Below are 21,111 nucleotides of genomic sequence, written 5' to 3' on the forward strand. Positions count from 1 at the left end.
CCCAGAAGCTATAGAGGGTCCATAGAAGCTGTAGGAGGTGCTCAGAGGATATAGCGGGTGTCGGCCACACCTCCATTGTAGAGGTAAAGTCTTATTCTGTATGGCTGAGGTTTTCCATGGCTGCCGTCTCCTCCGAACATCTCCAATCACACTTTAAGCTTCTCCCGGCATGTCCTCAATTTATTCTCTTCTGAAAAGTGGATTTCAAATTAAAAGGAGGCCTCCGGCTGCGTCTCTCCTGGCTGAACAATGGGGATTGTCATAGCAACCGGTGAGGACTGTGAAAGGTGATTTACAATGGGTGGTATCGCTCGGGGTCCGATCAATACTCGGCAGAATGCCGGAACTGCCGCCGTCCTGAAGGAGGGGTGCCGTGATCTCCTGCAAATCCCTGAAAAATAACCGTTCAGCCTTCCGTTAAACAATACTGTGTGTTGTGGGGTCGGTGGCAGGCCACTTCAGAGTGAGGATTGGGCATAATTTATCTTTGTTAAGGTGGCCATTAACAGTATAATTTTTCAACAAATGCTATCTTTCGATGCGATTTTAATGATCGAATTGTATAGAAAATTCGCCATTTATAAAGGAAATCGATAAAAAACTATTCTTCTGTCCTTTGCTAAATAGGATAAAATCAATCCGAAAGTTGGATTTTATGATCGAATTTGAAGAAAGAATCATTCAGTAAATGTGAACAATCGATAATTACCTTCTGATTATTTTCATTCGTAAAAATCTCATAAAAAGATTGCATTTGGTGAAAAAATTGTACCGTTAACAGGCTCCTTTACTGATGGGGGGGTCCTTTGGATTGAGCGCTGTGTCATCGCAAGTTGCTCCTAATATCAGTTGCAGAATGAGGCATATGGTTAAAGAGGAACTCCAGTGAAAATGATGTCATAAAAAGTGCTTCATTTGTACAATAATTATGTATAAATGATTTAGTCAATGTCTGCCCATTGTAAAAGCTTTCCTCTCCCTGATTTACATTATGACATTGATCACATGGTGACATTTTTACTGCTGCCAGGTGATATCTGTGGAAGGAGATGCTGCTTTTTTAACAGTTGGAAACAGCTGTTATTTCCCACAATGCAACAAGGCTCCCACAGTGTGATGTCAGAACCATGGTCCTGACTCCTGACATAACACATCAGCAACCTAGGCGATTCCCCAGGGCCCCAGAACCTGTATAGGACCCCAAGGGGAGTCACTATGAACGTGCGTGAGAACCAATGGTGGAAATGATCGGTTTACTGCCTTGCAGCCTCTCGGTTTCGATAAGACTTCTGCAGATACCTGATAAAATCTCTGTATACATTGAGATAAAGAGATGACTTGCTGAGGATGCAGCACATGACTGCCTTGACCTAACTGTAGTTTGCCTTCTTAAAACAGAAGGTATTTGTGATAATTCAGCTATAAGTGAACATCTGTGGTTTCCCACTATGCACCACGGCTGAATATGCAAACCATCTCTCTATGCCCATGGAGCCAGGCTCACATCCAGAACCGCTGATGTATAGCAAGCCTATAGCTTATACATATTACAGGGTCACATCGACCGCACATGCAGACAGCCTGTTTCATACTTTCTAGTCCTCAGCAGCGCATGGCAGGTATTAATAACAGTATATGCAGACAGCCTGTTTCGGACTGTTGGTCCTCATCAGTACATGCTAGGGAGTGATATGGCTGTATGGGGATAGGACTTGGACCAGTACAACAGAGTAACCAAACAGCTCGGGGTGACCCAAACCCCGAGCTGCCTGGGTATTCTGTTGTTCTCGCCCAAGCCCCCTCTTATACAGCCATATCAATCCCTGCCATGTACTGATGAGGACCAACAGTCCGAAACAGGCTGTCTGCATGTGCAGTTGATGTGGCTGTATAAAATGTAAAGCTATAGGCTTGCTATACACCAGCGTTTCTGGATGCAAGCTTTGCTTATAGGGGTGAAAACAGATCATTTGCATATTCAGTAGTGGTGCATTGTGGGAGACCACAGACGCTCACTTGAAGCTGAATTATCACAAATTCCTTCTGGTTTAAAGGACACCTAAAGTGAGATGGATATGGAGGCTGACATGTTTATTTCTTTTTAAACAATACCAGCTACCTGGCTATCCTGCTAATCCTCTGCCTACTTTTAGTCATAGCCCCTGAACAAGCATGCAGGAAATCAGGTGTTTCTGACATTATTGTCAGGTCTGACAAGACTAGCTGCATGCTTGTTTCTGGTGTGATTCAGACACTACTGCAGCCAATAAGATCATCAGGGCTGCCAGGTAACTGGTATTGTTTAAAGGAAACCTAAACTAAGCTGACACATCATTGCATTCCAGCGGTTCTGGAGGTGTGTTTAGCTTCTAAGGGTAGAATGGTTTATTTGCATATATTCAGCAGTGATGCACTGGGAGACATCTCAAGCTCACTCCAACCTGAATTATCGCAAATTCTTTCTGTTTTAAGAAAGCAAACTTTTGTTTTTCTAAACTGAGAGGGATATGGATGTTTCCTTTTAAACAATACCAGTTGCCTCGCAGTCCTGCTGCTCTATTTTGCCGCAGTAGTACCTGAAATAAGTGCTACTTCAGTGACCCTACAGCCATACTGACTATGGTATGATCCAAGCCTCCCCACCTAACAGTGCTACCTGGTATGTTCAGTGCAGGTTGGTGGGTTCTGCTCTAGTGTATCCTATAGCCCCGGGCACCTGAGAGCAATGCATAAAATAGACTTCTCTATGCAGAATATGTAGCGTCTGTGTGTAATTAGCACAGACATGGTGGGGGGGATCTGGCAGACGTACAATCGCTTTATTTATAGCAGGCTGGCGACAGATTATGAATTATTTAGTCAGCGTATGTCTGTACAGTCCGTCACCTCAGTCCCTGATGTCACACGGCTTCCTACGTGCTGGCGTGTGGCCATGTGACACTGCATGCGTGACGCTGACATCCCCCCACCCTGCGCGTGCTGTCACCTCCCACTGCAAATCTGCCTGCATATGGGGACCTACATACAAGGAGCACAGTGTCAACTGGGGTGGGGGGGGGGGGGGGGGGAAGGGGCATTCAAAAGAACTGGGCAGAGCCACAAGCTGCCAATCAGATTTCACCCATTGACATTAATGGCAAAATTTAGTGGACCATTATCACAAAAAAAGTAGGCAGTTAAAATCTTACAGAACCGACAGGTTTTGGGCCAGTCCATCTCCTCATGGAGGATTCTCAGGGGTTTCTTTGTTTTCAACAGCATTTCGTGAACAGCAGTTGCAAAGTCTACCTGACAAAATAGTGTGCAAGTGAGTAGGGAGGCTGGCTGCTATCTCACTATTTTGGTAGTTAAAGGATACCCGAAGTGACATGTGATATGATGAGATAGACATGAGTATGTACAGTGCCTAGCATACAAATAACTAGGCTGTGTTCATTTTTTTCTTTCTCTGCCTGAAAGAGTTAAATATCAGGTATGTAAGTGGCTGACTCAGACAGGAAGTCACTACAGTGTGACCCTCACTGATAAGAAATTCCAACTATAAAACACTTTCCTAGCAGAAAATGGCTTCTGAGAGCAAGAAAGAGATAAAAAGGGGAATTTCTTATCAGTGAGGGTCACACTGTAGTCACTTCCTGTCCGGACTGAGTCAGCCACTTACATACCTGATATTTAACTCTTTCAGGCAGAGAAGGGAAAAAAAAGGAACACAGCATAGTTATTTGTGTGCTAGGCACTGTACATACACATGTCTATCTCATCATGTCACATGTCACCTCGGGTATCCTTTAAACTGCTGTTCAGGAAATAGTGTTGAAAACCCTGTGAATGCGTACGAGAGAGAACGGCGCCGGAGACTTGGGCGCAGGACACAGCCAGTATATGACTGATCCTGCTGCCGCACAAGTCCGGGCCGTGTTAATTACTATTCCCCCTCCAGGCCGACATGGATAGTGGGGGAATAAAATAATTCGGCTTTCAGCAATTGCTGGAAGCCGAATTATTGTTTTAAAAGCAACTTCAGGTCCGTCTTCTGACGGCGCTGAAGTTACTCCCTGTGCCTGCGATAGCCGTAGTTCCTATTACGGCCTATGATGGCGCCGGCTGCGCCCAAGTCTCCTGCGCTGCTGCGCCTAAGTCTCCAGCGCTGGATTTACCGTGTTCGCTGTGAATCCCCCCATGAGAAGATGGACTGGCCAAAAACCTGTCTGTTCTGTCAGATTTTAACAGCCTACTTTTGTTGCGATAGTGGTCCTTAAAAAAAGCTGTCATTCTCTATTATTAAATGAGAAAATGTAAACTGCAGCCTTTGACTGTTGACAGTAGGGTCCTCAAATTCGTACAGTTGGTCACATGGTCACGATTGGACAAAATCTTATCATACCAATCAAATTGTACAATTGCTCCAGTCTTATTGGTCCAGTCGTGCAGTGTGATTGCATCACATTGGTAGTATTGTCTCGCACTCACTCAGGGCTCGTTTCCACTGTTGCGGTGCGGAATCGCCTGTATTCCACCGCGGACGAAATCGCATGCGGATGCGTTTCCGCATGCGGATTTCCCTGCGATTTCGCATGGCAAGGAGGCAGGCGAATTTAACCATGTCACTGCCTGTGTAAAGCTCCATAGCTTTACATGCAAAATCGCACGCGAAATCGCGGGGAAATCCGCATGACAAAGCCGCATGCAATTTCCCTAATAAAAGCATTGCGGGCGATTCGCCCGCATTCCTGCCACACGCAAAATATGACGGCTCTGCCGTGCAGATTTCCCCCGCACGCCAAAACACACCCGCACGACGAATTGGAAACAATCCCATCCACTTGTATTGACTATGCGAATCCGCATGCGGTGCCTGCATGCGGATTCGCTATAGTGGAAACGAGCCCTAAAGAATCAAGCTCATAGTCTTTAAGGGGAGTGTAACAGCTGAAATGTGCAATTTGATTGGAGTGCAATGTGATTGATCCAATTGTGTAATGTGATTGGTTCAATCATGCAATGTGATTGGTCCAATCTGATTGGTGGAATCATGCAATGTGATTGGTCCAAGGGTACTTATCCGTTAGCCGGGCGCATCCTCTAGGTGGCGACAAAACTCCACCAGAGTTACATCTTTCCCTACTATCCATGTCGGCCTGGAGGGGGAATAGTAATTAGCGCCACCTGCCGGATGCGCCCGGCTAACGGATAAGTACCGGTCCAAGCGAGCGTGTAATGTTATTACACATGCAGGAAGAGGGGAACTACTAGAGCGTTGATCTGTTACCTAAGCAGCAATGCACGCCACCTGCACTGCTCTGTAGCGCTGACCCAGTTCACTGTATTGAATGAGACAGCGCTGCCATGTGGACAAAAATGTGTATGGCAATTTGCGCTGCACACAAATAAGTGCAAATGACAGACAGTGCAGTCTGTGCAGTTCTGATGTCGCTGTGCCTGCTGCTAAAATGCAAAGGATGAGGCTGCTTACCTCAATAACGACAGTCTCATAAGACAAAAGGTTTATTTAACACAGGCAATGGGTTTTGTGGGTCCAAGCCGCTTCCTCAGGCCAATAACAGAGAAGAAGGGAATAGCTAGTAGCATTGAGCGCCTCTCCTTCATGTCTCACTGAACTTAGCTTTTTGTGGCCCACAAGCGCTCCGAATCAGATGGCAAAACGCTGGTATTGAAAAGGGCCCCCTACTGGGCATTCTGTACCTACAGACAGCGGGTGAGAAATATCGGCTCCATGTTTGCCAAAAATACCCGCTATTCCTGCATCCTGGCCTGGTACAACACACACAGCGGGCTGCAAAGTGATATATAAATATTATTCTTGCTGCATATTTATAGAGTGTTCATTTGCGTGGAATCAAAAATGTTACCATTTATAAAGGTCATATCAGGTTTTTGTCTATTTTTTTATACAGTATGAGCATCCTCTGAACAGAACCAGTCCATTAGGCATTGCTGTAATCTGCGGATTAATGGATCTGTATCAATGCAGCCCTGGGGCGATAATCTGTTTATATCTCTGTAATCCGGCCCTCTACATACGTATAATCTTATCTGGGGTATTCCAGAGGCTGGGAGGGAGAGAGAGAGATGTAATGAGGGTTTAGCTGAGGTATGAATATAGATATTCTAGCATCACATAGGCATATGGTGGGGGGGAGATGTCAAGACAGACACAGAACATTTACATTGCACATTTCTCCTGGCCGACTCAAAAGCTCCAGAGCTGCAGCCACTAGGGGGCGCTCTATAGGCAGTAGCAGTGTTAGGCCAGAGCTGCAGCCACTAGGGGGAGCTCTACAGGCAGTAACAGTGTTAGGCCAGAGCTGCAGCCACTAGGGGGCGCTCTATAGGCAGTAGCAGTGTTAGGCCAGAGCTGCAGCCACTAGGGGGCGCTCTATAGGCAGTAGGAGTGTTAGGCCAGAGCTGCAGCCACTAGGGTGCGCTCTATAGGCAGTAGCAGCGTTAGGCCAGAGCTGCAGCCACTAGGGGGCGCTCTATAGGCAGTAGCAGTGTTAGGCCAGAGCTGCAGCCACTAGGGGCGCTCTATAAGCAGTAGCAGCGTTAGGCCAGAGCTGCAGCCACTAGGGGGCGCTCTTTAGGCAGTAGCAGCGTTAGACCAGAGCTGCAGCCACTAGGGGGCGCTCTATAAGCAGTAGCAGCGTTAGGCCAGAGCTGCAGCCACTAGGGGGAGCTCTATAGGCAGTAGCAGCGTTAGGCCAGAGCTGCAGCCACTAGGGGACGCTCTATAGGCAGTAGCAGCGTTAGGCCAGAGCTGCAGCCACTAGGGGGAGCTCTATAGGCAGTAGCAGCGTTAGGCCAGAGCTGCAGCCACTAGGGGACGCTCTATAGGCAGTAGCAGTGTTAGGCCAGAGCTGCAGCCACTAGGGGAAGCTCTATAGGCAGTAGCAGTGTTAGGCCAGAGCTGCAGCCACTAGGGGTAGCTCTATAGGCAGTAGCAGTGTTAGGCCAGAGCTGCAGCCACTAGGGGGCGCTCTATAGGCAGTAGCAGTGTTAGGCCAGACCTGCAGCCACTAGGGGGATGCTCTATAGGCAGTAGCAGTGTTAGGCCAGAGCTGCAGCCACTAGGGGGCGCTTTATAGGCAGTAGCAGTGTTAGGCCAGAGCTGCAGCCACTAGGGTGCGCTCTATAGGCAGTAGCAGTGTTAGGCCAGAGCTGCAGCCACTAGGGAGATGCTCTATAGGCAGTAGCAGTGTTAGGCCAGAGCTGCAGCCACTAGGGTGCGCTCTATAGGCAGTAGCAGTGTTAGGCCAGAGCTGCAGCCACTAGGGGATACTCTATAGGCAGTAGCAGTGTTAGGCCAGAGCTGCAGCCACCAGGGGGCGCTCTATAGGCAGTAGCAGTGTTAGGCCAGAGCTGCAGCCACTAGGGGGATGCTCTATAGGCAGTAGCAGTGTTAGGCCAGAGCTGCAGCCACTAGGGTGCGCTCTATAGGCAGTAGCAGTGTTAGGCCAGAGCTGCAGCCACTAGGGTGCGCTCTATAGGCAGTAGCAGTGTTAGGCCAGAGCTGCAGCCACTAGGGTGCGCTCTATAGGCAGTAGCAGTGTTAGGCCAGAGCTGCAGCCACTAGGGTGCGCTCTATAGGCAGTAGCAGTGTTAGGCCAGAGCTGCAGCCACTAGGGAGATGCTCTATAGGCAGTAGCAGTGTTAGGCCAGAGCTGCAGCCACTAGGGTGCGCTCTATAGGCAGTAGCAGTGTTAGGCCAGAGCTGCAGCCACTAGGGGATACTCTATAGGCAGTAGCAGTGTTAGGCCAGAGCTGCAGCCACCAGGGGGCGCTCTATAGGCAGTAGCAGTGTTAGGCCAGAGCTGCAGCCACTAGGGGGATGCTCTATAGGCAGTAGCAGTGTTAGGCCAGAGCTGCAGCCACTAGGGTGCGCTCTATAGGCAGTAGCAGTGTTAGGCCAGAGCTGCAGCCACTAGGGTGCGCTCTATAGGCAGTAGCAGTGTTAGGCCAGAGCTGCAGCCACTAGGGTGCGCTCTATATGCAGTAGCAGTGTTAGGCCAAAGCTGCAGCCACTAGGGGGCGCTCTATAGGCAGTAGCAGTGTTAGGCCAGAGCTGCAGCCACTAGGGGGATGCTCTATAGGCAGTAGCAGTGTTAGGCTAGAGCTGCAGCCACTAGGGTGCGCTCTATAGGCAGTAGCAGTGTTAGGCCAGAGCTGCAGCCACTAGGGTGCGCTCTATATGCAGTAGCAGTGTTAGGCCAAAGCTGCAGCCACTAGGGGGCGCTCTATAGGCAGTAGCAGCGTTAGGCCAGAGCTGCAGCCACTAGAGTGCGCTCTATAGGCAGTAGCAGTGTTAGGCTAGAGCTGCAGCCACTAGGGGGCGCTCTATAGGCAGTAGCAGTGTTAGGCCAGAGCTGCAGCCACTAGAGTGCGCTCTATAGGCAGTAGTGTTAGGCCAGAGCTGCAGCCACTAGGGGGCGCGCTATAGGCAGTAGCAGTGTTAGGCCAGAGCTGCAGCCACTAGGGTGCGCTCTATATGCAGTAGCAGTGTTAGGCCAGAGCTGCAGCCACTAGGGGGCGCTCTATAGGCAGTAGCAGTGTTAGGCCAGAGCTGCAGCCACTAGGGTGCGCTCTATATGCAGTAGCAGTGTTAGGCCAAAGCTGCAGCCACTAGGGTGCGCTCTATAGGCAGTAGCAGTGTTAGGCCAGAGCTGCAGCCACTAGAGTGCGCTCTATAGGCAGTAGTGTTAGGCCAGAGCTGCAGCCACTAGGGGGCGCTCTATAGGTAGTAGCAGTGAACCCAAGTCAGAGGCAGAGCCCTTAAATTGCACCTGAACTCTTGCACACGACAGAAGGAAAACAGAGAGAAATTCACCCTGTATGTATTTAGAGAGTTTAGCATGTCTAATTCCCCCTCATTTGTGACTAATCACAAGTTGTAATTTGATCTCTCATCTGTGTCATCTGACTGCCACGGCAGAGCAGCTAATTGGTTAACACAGGATGTTAACAATATGTCTGCTTCCGTGAAAGCAGGAAGTATACACACTGCAGATTTATTGCAGGTTTTGTATCAGCTGTAATAAAAAATGTTTTTCTTTAAAGCTTATTATGCTGTTGCTTATCGTTAAGAGCAGAGAGGGAGTAATGAGTTGAGGTCCACTTTAAAGCAAATCTTAACTGAATATTAAAAGTCAAATAATCATACACAGGTCATACTTACCTCCTGTGTAGTCTACTCCTCAATCTCTTTCTTCTCTCCTCCGTCCTGTGTCACTGTGATCAATGGAACTGATCACAAACGCAATTTTCCATTTTAAAAATGGTGATGACCATATAACAGCTTCCGGGTCAGCCAGCACACTGTTGAACTGTAATATCGCCGACTTGAGCCCTAGGAAAACATGGACACTACCTTGCACATCAGTTGTCCTTTCAGTTATAACTAACAGCAACTGATATGTAACTGACAGCAACTCATACATTTCAGTTCTGACAAAATCTTGTCAGAACTGGAAGGAATCGTTGTTAGATGAAAATAGTGAGCTTCTGAGAGGAATTGATTTTGAGGTAAGTGTAATATTCATTTGCAGGAGTATTTTATGTTTATTTTAAAGAGAAACCGTGACCAAGAATTGAACTTTATCCCAATCAGTAGCTGATACCCCCTTTTACATGAGAAATCTATTCCTTTTCACAAACAGACCATCAGGGGGCTCTGTATGGCGGATATTGTGGTGAAACCCCTCCCACAAGAAACTCTGAGGACCGTGGTACTCCTGGCAGTTTCCTGCCTGTGAACCTTGTTGCATTGTGGGAAATAGCTGTTTACAGCTGTCTCCAACTGCCAAAAAAGCATGCAGCAGCTACATCACCTTCCAGCAGTAAAAATGTCACCATGTAATACATGTCAGAATGTAAATCAGGGAGAAGAAAGCTTTTACAATGGGCAAACACTGACTAAATCATTTATACATCATTATTGTACAAATGAAGCACTTTTTATTTATTACATTATTTTCACTGGAGTTCCTCTATAAATAACTTTTCTCGGTTTAGGCTCACTTTAACCATTTCTCTATCCAGCAGCAGCTCGATGTAAATACAATACGGTGGTTTTTCTCTCTTTATATAAGCTTTGTACATAGCTGAGTGTTAGGAATGCTTCTGTACTGCTGTCTATACTCACCTTCCCGCCCTGTCTGGTCTCTGCAGTGTCGGATGGAATGTAAGGACATCTCCGCAGAGGTCCTGTATGACGTACTGCACGACGTGGAATACCGCAAGAAGTGGGACGCCAACGTCATTGAGACGTTTGACATCGGGAAACTGACCGTCAATGCCGACATCGGATACTATGCTTGTGAGTATCGCACAGATCACACGCACCGCAGCCTGACTCCTTCCCGCCACTGGAGGGACTACAAGGCCCAGCATGCAGCAGTGGATGCAAACGGATCCCATCCAAAGCAATAGGGTCTGCCTACATCAGTCCGTTCACAGCGGATCCCTTTGTTCCATGGAGCGGAGCGTAGGGATGTGTCTTGGACGAGTTTTTCAGTGCAGATAGAGGCGGATATAATCAAGTAGCCAATGAGAACAGATAGTGTCCATTCACCGTCATGTACATTTTTTTTGTGGAAATGTTTTGCTCTCCTGTTGCCGTCACATTTGGATCCTCCACCCCCTGCTACCACTGCCGCTCGGTCCACTGCATGGAAGAAACGCCGGTATACCGATCCCAGAGCTCAATCAGAAGCATCAGCCTACAATTGGCTTCCAACAGACTCGCATGGAGAGTTCTCATTGGTTCACTACTGGACTGGACCAATGAGAACCCTGATGCTAAGCTAGGATTCCCATTGGTCATTTGTAAACCAATAGGAGCCTGATGCATCTGACGGGTCTCTGGGATCGGTACACTGGTGCAGAGTGTGCAAGCTTAGTGTTCTGTACACGCAGATAGGCACCCAGTATAACCAGTTAGAACTCTTTACTGAAGAAAAAACGTATCTACCAACATTTTGAGGTGAGAAAGACGAACACTTTAAGACACACCCCTGCCACACCTCCAACCACACATGCATATTACAAAAAAATCAGAAGCAAATTGTGTAGTTTTCGCATTCAAACCACACTTGTCCCCTGTTTCATCAGTAGTTTTCCTTCATTTTAACATTTGAAAATAAGAAATCTATCAAAGGATGGGAGTAAAGTTTAGAGTTAATTAAACACAATTTTCTGTAGAAAAATAGATCTAGTTATACAGATCTGTACATCAGTCCCGAAAGAGGGAATAATGAGGGAGAAAGAGGGACAAGGTACTCAAAGAGGGACTGTCCCTCCGAAAAAGGGACACTTGAGAGCAGTGTCGGACTGGGAGGTGGGAGAGCTGAGGAAATCCACTTGCTGGCCAAGCAGCAGTAATCAGGTGTTGCTGCTTGCAGTGAAGACTTGCTGCAGGTTTCTGTTGGGAGTGATAACACAGGGCTACTGCTGCTTGGCCAGCAGGTGGATTTCCTCAGTTTTTTCACCTCCCAGTCCGACACTGCTAGGGAGCTATGGAAAAACGTGCAGAGATAAAATCATACACCGCCATCAGGAAATGCAGCTTAATTAGAGGAGAGGGCAACACACAGGATGGATACAGGAAATAACAATACCATAGGGATCATTGCAGCACTTTACTTTTTACAGTGACATCTTGTGGTTCCTTTACTGTACTACAGTTTAGGTAATTCTGTTCATACTGAGAACCTGAGCGGAGGAATGCGAACGTGACCGCGGCAGATACAGAGCATGGGGCGACACGAAAACGGAACGGAAAAAACAGATGAAAAAAACTGATGCCGAATGCAACAAACTGATACGTTTAAATGGAAAACGTATTTCATCCGGTACAGTGTAAGCCCGGCCTAATTCCAAGTTGCATACGGTTTACATTAAATCGTCATGCAAGCCCTCCTTATTAGCATCTCAGGGACCCCCTTTAGCCACTACCGATGGACCCTCGATTCTGTGAGTATACATGATCCACCTGATCAGCAAATGAAAGCTACTAGCTGTCCATCAGTGAACTGTGTCATGTTGTTTTCACTATATCCTGAAATGGTGATCACAGCCTATTTTTGAACACCCTCTCTGCGGCCTGACACTGAATTCTGCCTTTGCTCCTCAGTTCAGAGGGATGCCTTGCCCAGGCATGCTATCTCTCTAATGTGCTCTATATTCCTCTTACCTGCCCTGCCTGTGATAAGTCCTTAAGGCTGGTTTCACAGTGAGACGTTACAGGCGCACGTTATTGCAGCCTGTAACGCACCCCACCGCCCAGCAATGAAAAATCAATGGGCTGTTCACAGTGCCCACGTTGCGTTACATAGTAACGCTGCGCCATAAGTCAACGTACTGCATGCAGTACTTTGTAAGCGGCAGATCAGCGTTAGACTGCTTGCACATGCTCAGTAACATTGCGGAGGAGCGGAGAGCAGCCAGGCACATGGCTAATTAATATTCACTGCACTCAGTGACGGGCAGTGTTTACTTCTTGGAACGGCCGCTCTGTGCGGCGATTGGCCAGGCGGGACCACGTGATGCCGCATGCGTCCAAGAGTATGCATCACGGCATCACGGACGCCAGAGTGAGCTGCACAACGCGGCTCACTCTGACGTCCACATCAGAGAGCACCAGGCGTTGCGTTAGCGGCACGTTATGCGACCATAACGTCCCCTAAAACGCAACGTTCTGGTGTGAAACCAGCCTAAAGGATACCCGAAGTGACATGAGATAGACACATCTGTGTGGGAGTGTAAAGGCAAGCTTAAAGGACACCCGAAGCGGAAATAAACTAATGAAATAAACGATTGTATCTATCTTCCTTCTCCTAAAAATGACTTTAAAATATTCCACAGTTTTATTTTATGTTTAAATCTACTTTTTTAAGTTTTTTTAAACTGTTTTATTGTTTTTTTTTAATGACACATTCCGTAAAGTATGCCAGAGCTAAAAATCTGTGAACTATTTACCCTTTTTATCTCTTCTATGCTCTCAGCAGCCATTTTCTGCTAGAAAAGTGTTTTAAGCCCCATCTACACGATACGATTCGATTACGATTCTATTTACAAATGCTTAAATCCGACAGGTCCGATCGGGATTCGATTCAATTCGATTTGCCATTGTTTTGCAATGGCAAATCAAATTGAATCGAATCCCGATTGGACATGTTGGATTTAATCGGATTGTAAATAGAATCGTAATCGAATCGCACAAAGACTCATGTCGTGTAGATTGGGCTTTATACAGTAGTTGGAATTTCTTATCAGTGAGGGTCACACTGTAGTCAGGACTGAGTCAGCCACTTACAAACCTGATATTTAACTCTTTCAGGCAGAGAAAGAAAAAAAGGAACACAGCCTAGTTAGTTGTGTGCTAGGCACTGTACATGGAAGCAGGAGATTTGGGCGCATGAGACAAGTGGACAAAAAGGGCACCCCATTCACTCCCATTATAAATATCGTTTAATGGGCGCCGAACAGGGAAAAAAGGGCTCCGGAGATTATTAACGTTTTACAAACGGCGCCCGGAGATTTTTAAGGATTTATAACTATGTTTGTGATGATTTAACTTTACAAAATGAGCCTGTGACGAATAACGTTTATAAAGATAATAAATCACTATTTCTAAAACATTTCTAAAACATTATTATCCACCCAAAAAAATTATTTACATTTTTTTATTTACATTTTGTATTTATTAATGTTTGTAAAACATTATTATCTATAGGGGGTCTTAGTTTTAGGCACCAACAGGGGGGTCTTAGGTTTAGGCACCAACCAGGGGGTCTTAGGTTTAGGCACCAACAGGGGGGGTCTTAGGTTTAGGCACCAACTGGGGGGTCTTAGGTTTAGGCACCAACAGGGGGGTCTTAGGTTTAGGCACCAACAGGGGGGTCTTAGGTTTAGGCACCAACAGGGGGGTCTTAGGTTTAGGCACCAACAGGGGGGTCTTAGGTTTAGGCACCACCAGGGGGGTCTTAGGTTTAGGCACCACCAGGGGGGTCTTAGTTTTAGGCACCAACAGGGGGTCTTAGGTTTAGGCACCAACTGGGGGATCTTAGGTTTAGGCACCAACTGGGGGGGTCTTAGGTTTAGGCACCAACAGGGGGGTCTTAGGTTTAGGCACCAACTGGGGGGTCTTAGGTTTAGGCACCAACAGGGGGGGTCTTAGGTTTAGGCACCAACAGGGGGTCTAGGGGTTAGGGGTAGGTACAGGGAGGGTTTTTAACAAACGTAAATATAAGTTTCACTTTACAAACAGGGAAGATTAACGTTTTACGAATTGCCGATCTCATACACATTATTTAGTGATTTAAAAATTCTTAAAACACTATTTGTAAACGAAATTCTACACAATATTTCTATAAACGATAATACTGTTTATCGTTTACACCACGCGCCCTTTTTTCCCGACGCCCTTTTTTGATGTACGCCTGTACATACCCATTTCCTGGTCCATAGGGAATCATTATGTGCATTTTAGCATACGTTTTCACATTGAGAAACACAATGCAAATCTTTGCAGGTGTGACTCCCTACCTTAAAAAAACTGAGTGACTCCACCCCCTCAGGCTCCACTCATAACTAAAATATCAATTTAAAATAAACTGCAAGCGGTGTGACTGCACTGACCAGTGACTGCATGTCTGCTGTTCCTCTCTGTCCTCAGGGAAATGTCCCAAACCTCTGAAGAACCGTGATGTCATCACCCTGCGCTCCTGGCTACCAATGGGACGAGATTACATCATCATGAACTATTCTGTGAAGCATGCGGTAAGTAGACTGGTCCTGGAATGGGAGGAGCCAGGGGTACTACCCTATTAGCTTTCCCGGACCATGTGACCTGACTTCATGTCCTGTCCCATGTGCCATGCATGTGGTATGTGAGGGGATGATGCCAGCAGCACAGCAGGACAGGGGTTGGGAAAATACCAATTAAAGAGGACCTGTAGTGAAAATAGCATAATTAATAAAATTGCTTATTTTTTACAATATTCATTTATAGACTATTTAGTCAGTGTTTGCCCATTGTATAAACTTTCCTCTCCCTGATTTACATTTTGAAATTGATCACAGGTGGTTTCATCTTTAGTCCTGCCAGGTGATCTGTACAGAATGTTCGTTACTGAGAGTTCTACTTCCTGCTTTCAAGGAAGCAGACATAGGGTTCACATTCTGTGTTTACAAATGAGCTGCTATTACATGGCAGTCATGTGACACAGCTGAGAGATCAAATCACAGTTGTGATTAGTCACAGATGAGGGGGAATTAGACAAGCTAAACTCTCTAAGGGCTTGTTTACATCTAAAATCGAAATCGCTGACGCCAGTTATTTTAATTTTTTTTGCATTTCTTCCCCCTCCCGGCGCTTACCTGCGTGCTTCGATTTTGTATAAAGCGCTTCTGCAGAGAGATTCCGTTTTTTCACTTCCTAACGTCAGTCAGGAAGTGAACTTTTGTACCCGGAAATGAATAAATACAACATATTTATTCATAAAAGTGCTCAAGAAATCGATATACAACCGTTTTTTTTTTTGGAGTGTTTTGCGATTTCCCTATACCTTCCACTATAGCCAAATCGCCCCAGAAATGGTACAGGAAGCGCTTTGGTGAGCAGATCGGAATCGAACCGCTCAGATATGAACTCTCTCATAGGGAATCATTGCACAAGCATTTTTAGGGTGATTTTTGCAAATCGCCGGCGCTTAAAAAAGGCGAAAATGCCCCCAGTGTGAACAAGCCTTAAATACATATAGGGTGCACTGCTCTCTGTTTTCCTTCTGTCCTGTGCAAGAGTTCAGGTCCACTTTAAAGCTCTAATATTGGTGAGTGGTTCTCTTTAGAACCTGTGTCCTCCTCACCAGATTCTCCTGCAATCACCATTTATTATGTGCCATTGTCTTTGGTCCCATTCACACTATAGCGTTTTGCCGGCGATTTCAGCAAAACGCTCAAGCGCTATCGCTTTGTAAAGCGCTAGTGCAATAATACCCTATGGGCCCGTTCTTACTTATGTGATTTGCTTTAATCACCGGCGATTAACGCAAATCACCAAACGCGTAGCCTGCACTATTTTCAGGCGATATCCCTGCAATCGCGTTTCAGTGCTATAGGATCGCTAAACACGATCGTGGAAAAATCGCTGCAGTGTCCAGTGATTTTTCTGCGGAAAAATCACTCCCGCAAAACGACGGCGGTAATCGCCTGCGTTTTGCGCTTTTAAGTGTGAATGGGGCCTTTCACTGTTTCTTTGATATATAAGTGGTTCAGGAAACAGCACTGCAGCCAACCCAAGTTGAGTCAGAGCTCAGAGAAGCTCTTTTGCATAGATAACTCTTCCCGTACTGGAAACCATATGAGACTTATATCTTTGCTACTAATGTTCCATTTCTGAGCTGTACTACACATACAATTCATTATATCACCCGTTTATTTTCACTACAGCTCCTCTTTAAGATCGATGAGCTGACATTTCCATCCCCACACAAGCCAGTTTATGACAAGTGTATTCCTGGCTGTACTAGTCATGGTGTCCAGCCCTCGTCATCATGGACTGTGCCAGGCCTCTCTGTGACGCGTTCCTGTCCTTTTGTCGGCGTCGTGACCGGTTTCTATAAATGGCGCAGATCGTGCTGCCGTCATTCCCGCCTTCTGTTTGGCCGCGGTGCAATCTGTCAGCGCTTGTCCTCAGCTCTGAGTCAGTGGAGAGGGGTCCGGAACACACACAGCTGTACAGAGGGGGGCTTTTTATAGCCGCACGCTTCTCTTCCTCTTATCAGAGCAGCATGTGCCGCGATCAAAGCAGCACCGCGTTCCCTGCACGAATCTAGGTCACTTACCGCCGCCGCCAGATCCGAACCGCCGAGGAGACTGATATACATAATCTGTGAGACAAACAGGGCCGCCAGCCTCCCTGAGCCCCCATTACTGCTCCGTGCTGCTGGGGGGTTATTACCAAACAAATCCATATTTTATAACTAAATATAATCCCTAAAGTGTTTCTGCATCCAGAGAAATAGGACAACATGACTATGTACTCTGTACAGTGCTGCAGAAGATGTCAGTGCTATATAAATACATAATAATATTTTGATAGGACATTAGGCTATGACTATGGTAGGATTAGATTGTGAGCTCCTCTGAGGACAGTCAGTGACATGACTATGTACTCTGTAATGTGCTGCAGAAGATGTCAGTGCTATATAAATACATAATAATAATATGGTAGGACATTAGGCTATGACTATGGCAGGATTAGATTGTGAGCTCCTCTGAGGACAGTCAGTGACATGACTATGTACTCTGTAATGTGCTGCAGAAGATGTCAGTGCTATATAAATACATAATAATAATATGGTAGGACATTAGGCTATGACTATGGCAGGATTAGATTGTGAGCTCCTCTGAGGACAGTCAGTGACATGACTATGTACTCTGTAATGTGCTGAGAAGATGTCAGTGCTATATAAATACATAATAATAATATGGTACGACATTAGACTATGACTATGGCAGGATTAGATTGTGAGCTCCTCTGAGGACAGTCAGTGACAGGACTATGTACTCTGTAAAGTGCTGCAGAAGATGTCAGCGCTATATAAATACATAACGATATGGTAGGACATTAGACTATGACTATGGTAGGATTAGATTGTGAGCTCCTCTGAGGACAGTCAGTGACATGACTATGTACTCTGTACAGTGCTGCAGAAGATGTCAGTGCTATATAAATACATAATAATAATATGGTAGGACATTAGACTATGACTATGGTAGGATTAGAGTGTGAGCTCCTCTGAGGACAGTCAGTGACATGACTATGTACTCTGTACAGTGCTGCAGAAGATGTCACTGCTATATAAATACATAATAATAATATGGTAGGACATTAGGCTATGACTATGGTAGGATTAGATTGTGAGCTCCTCTGAGGACAGTCAGTGACATGACTATGTACTCTGTAATGTGCTGCAGAAGATGTCAGTGCTATATAAATACATAATAATAATATGGTAGGACATTAGGCTATGACTATGGCAGGATTAGATTGTGAGCTCCTCTGAGGACAGTCAGTGACATGACTATGTACTCTGTAATGTGCTGAGAAGATGTCAGTGCTATATAAATACATAATAATAATATGGTACGACATTAGACTATGACTATGGCAGGATTAGATTGTGAGCTCCTCTGAGGACAGTCAGTGACAGGACTATGTACTCTGTAAAGTGCTGCAGAAGATGTCAGCGCTATATAAATACATAACGATATGGTAGGACATTAGACTATGACTATGGTAGGATTAGATTGTGAGCTCCTCTGAGGACAGTCAGTGACATGACTATGTACTCTGTACAGTGCTGCAGAAGATGTCAGTGCTATATAAATACATAATAATAATATGGTAGGACATTAGACTATGACTATGGTAGGATTAGAGTGTGAGCTCCTCTGAGGACAGTCAGTGACATGACTATGTACTCTGTACAGTGCTGCAGAAGATGTCACTGCTATATAAATACATAATAATAATATGGTAGGGCATTAGCCTATGACTATGGTAGGATTAGAATGTGAGCTCCTCTGAGGACAGTCAGTGACATGACTATGTACTCTGTACAGTGCTGCAGGAGATGTCAGTGCTATATAAATACATAATAATAATATGGTAGGACATTAGACTATGACTATCGCAGGATTAGATTGTGAGCTCCTCTGAGGACAGTCAGTGACATGACTATGTACTCTGTACAGTGCTGCAGGAGATGTCAGTGCTATATAAATACATAATAATAATATGGTAGGACATTAGACTATGATTATGGTAGGATTAGATTGTGAGCTCCTCTGAGGACAGTCAGTGACAGGACTATGTACTATGTAATGTGCTGCAGGAGATGTCAGTATATATAAATAAAATACATAATAATAATATGGAGGACATTAGACTATGGTAAGGATTAGATTGTGAGCTCCTCTGAGGACAGTCAGTGACATGACTATGTACTCTGTAATGTGCTGCAGGAGGTGTCAGTGCTATATAAATACATAATAATAATATGGTAGGACATTAGACTATGGTAGGATTAGATTGTGAGCTCCTCTGAGGACAGTCAGTGACAGGACTATGTACTATGTAATGTGCTGCAGGAGATGTCAGTATATATAAATAAAATACATAATAATAATATGGAGGACATTAGACTATGGTAAGGATTAGATTGTGAGCTCCTCTGAGGACAGTCAGTGACATGACTATGTACTCTGTAATGTGCTGCAGGAGGTGTCAGTGCTATGTAAATACATAATAATAATATGGTAGGACATTAGACTATGACTATGGTAGGATATGACTGTGAGCTCCTGTAAGGACAGTCAGTGACATGACTATGTACTCTGTAATGTGCTGCAGGAGGTGTCAGTGCTATATAAATACATAATAATAATATGGTAGGACATTAGACTATGGTAGGATTAGATTGTGAGCTCCTCTGAGGACAGTCAGTGACATGACTATGTACTCTGTAATGTGCTGCAGGAGATGTCAGTGCTATGTAAATACATAATAATAATATGGTAGGACATTAGACTATGACTATGGTAGGATTAGAGTGTGAGCTCCTCTGAGGACAGTCAGTGACATGACTACGTACTCTGTAATGTGCTGCAGGAGATGTCAGTGCTGTATAAATACAAAATAATAATACAATAGCAGTGGCGTAGCTAAGAAGCTGTGGTCCCCGGTGCAAATCTTATATGAGGCCTCCCCAAGCACGCTATACATAACATACATAACAATTTATACGCTGCACCAAAACCTGCCAAGGATTACCACAGTGTCAGGGGTGCAAGAAGGGGATGGGAAACAGCTTGTTAATGATTACTACTATTCAAAGTATTCATAAACGTGATTATTATGAGCACATGACAAATAGAGAGGTAATATTGTGCTTGAGGGAGGTTCCCTTGGGGCCCCTCTGGCCCCAGGGCCCCGATGCGGTGGCTACCTCTGCACCCCCTATTGCTACGCCACTGTATGGTAGGACATTAGACTATGACTATGGTAGGATTAGAGTGTGAGCTCCTCTGAGGACAGTCAGTGACATCACTATGTGCTCTGTAATGTGCTGCAGAAGATGTCAGTACTATATAAATACTTAATAATAATATGGTAGGACATTATACTATGACTATGGTAGGATTAGACTGTCAGCTCCTCTGAGGACAGTCAGTGACATGACTATGTGCTCTGTAATGTGCTGCAGAAGATGTCAGTACTATATAAATACATAATAATAATATGGTAGGACATTACACTATGACTATGGTCGGGATTGGAGTGTGAGCTCCTCTGAGGACAGTCAGTGACTGGACTATGTACTCTGTAATGTGCTGCAGAAGATGTCAGTGCTATATAAATACATAATAATAATATGGTAGGACATTAGACTATGGCTATGGTAGGAGTAGATTGTGAGCTCCTCTGAGGACAGTCAGTGACATGACTATGTACTCTGCAATGTGCTGCAGGAGATGTCAGTGCTATATAAATACATAATAATAATATGGTAGGACACTAGACTATGACTATGGTAGGAGTAGATTGTGAGCTCCTCTGAGGACAGTCAGTGACATGACTATGTACTCTGCAGACTCTCCAGTTGATTTGTAACCTCTTCTTTCTGTATTGTGATCAGTTCCTGGAAGCAGTGACTAATGTTGCAGGTGTTACACAAGCTGCTGTGTTATGTTTAGTTGCTGGGTCCTGGTAATGAGCTGTGCAATCCCTGAGCTCAGTGTAAGTATAGTTCTTTATGCCCGGGGGGTACAGTTGCTACATTAATCACTGAACCTCCAGGGGACGCTGTGCCCTCTAGTGACATCAGGCTATGGTACTCCACTGCTAATGACACCAGCACACTCTATCCAGCTCTGACAATGTCATTCTTTTCACACAAACAGTCACAGACACAAGTTAAAGAGGCCCTGTGGTGACATATAGCAGATTGCAGTAAATTATTCAAGATAACCACTTTGACTCTTAAAATCCCGTTTTACGCTTGAGAAAAGCTTCCTATAGGGCCCGTTTCT

At 45.5% G+C, this 21,111-nt stretch overlaps 1 protein-coding gene across 1 annotated transcript in view; it reads left to right on the forward strand.

The window, feature by feature from the left end:
• Positions 1-21,111, forward strand: part of STARD10 (StAR related lipid transfer domain containing 10) — a 93,145-nt gene that overhangs the window by 56,499 nt on the left and 15,535 nt on the right. The window contains exons 2-3 of the mRNA XM_068266562.1: positions 10,183-10,330; positions 14,690-14,793. Coding sequence (XP_068122663.1) covers positions 10,183-10,330; positions 14,690-14,793 — 252 coding nt within the window. The remainder of the gene's footprint in view (positions 1-10,182; positions 10,331-14,689; positions 14,794-21,111) is intronic.

This window comes from Hyperolius riggenbachi, chromosome 2 (assembly GCF_040937935.1).
Source record: "Hyperolius riggenbachi isolate aHypRig1 chromosome 2, aHypRig1.pri, whole genome shotgun sequence".
Classification (NCBI taxonomy): Eukaryota; Metazoa; Chordata; class Amphibia; order Anura; family Hyperoliidae; genus Hyperolius; species Hyperolius riggenbachi.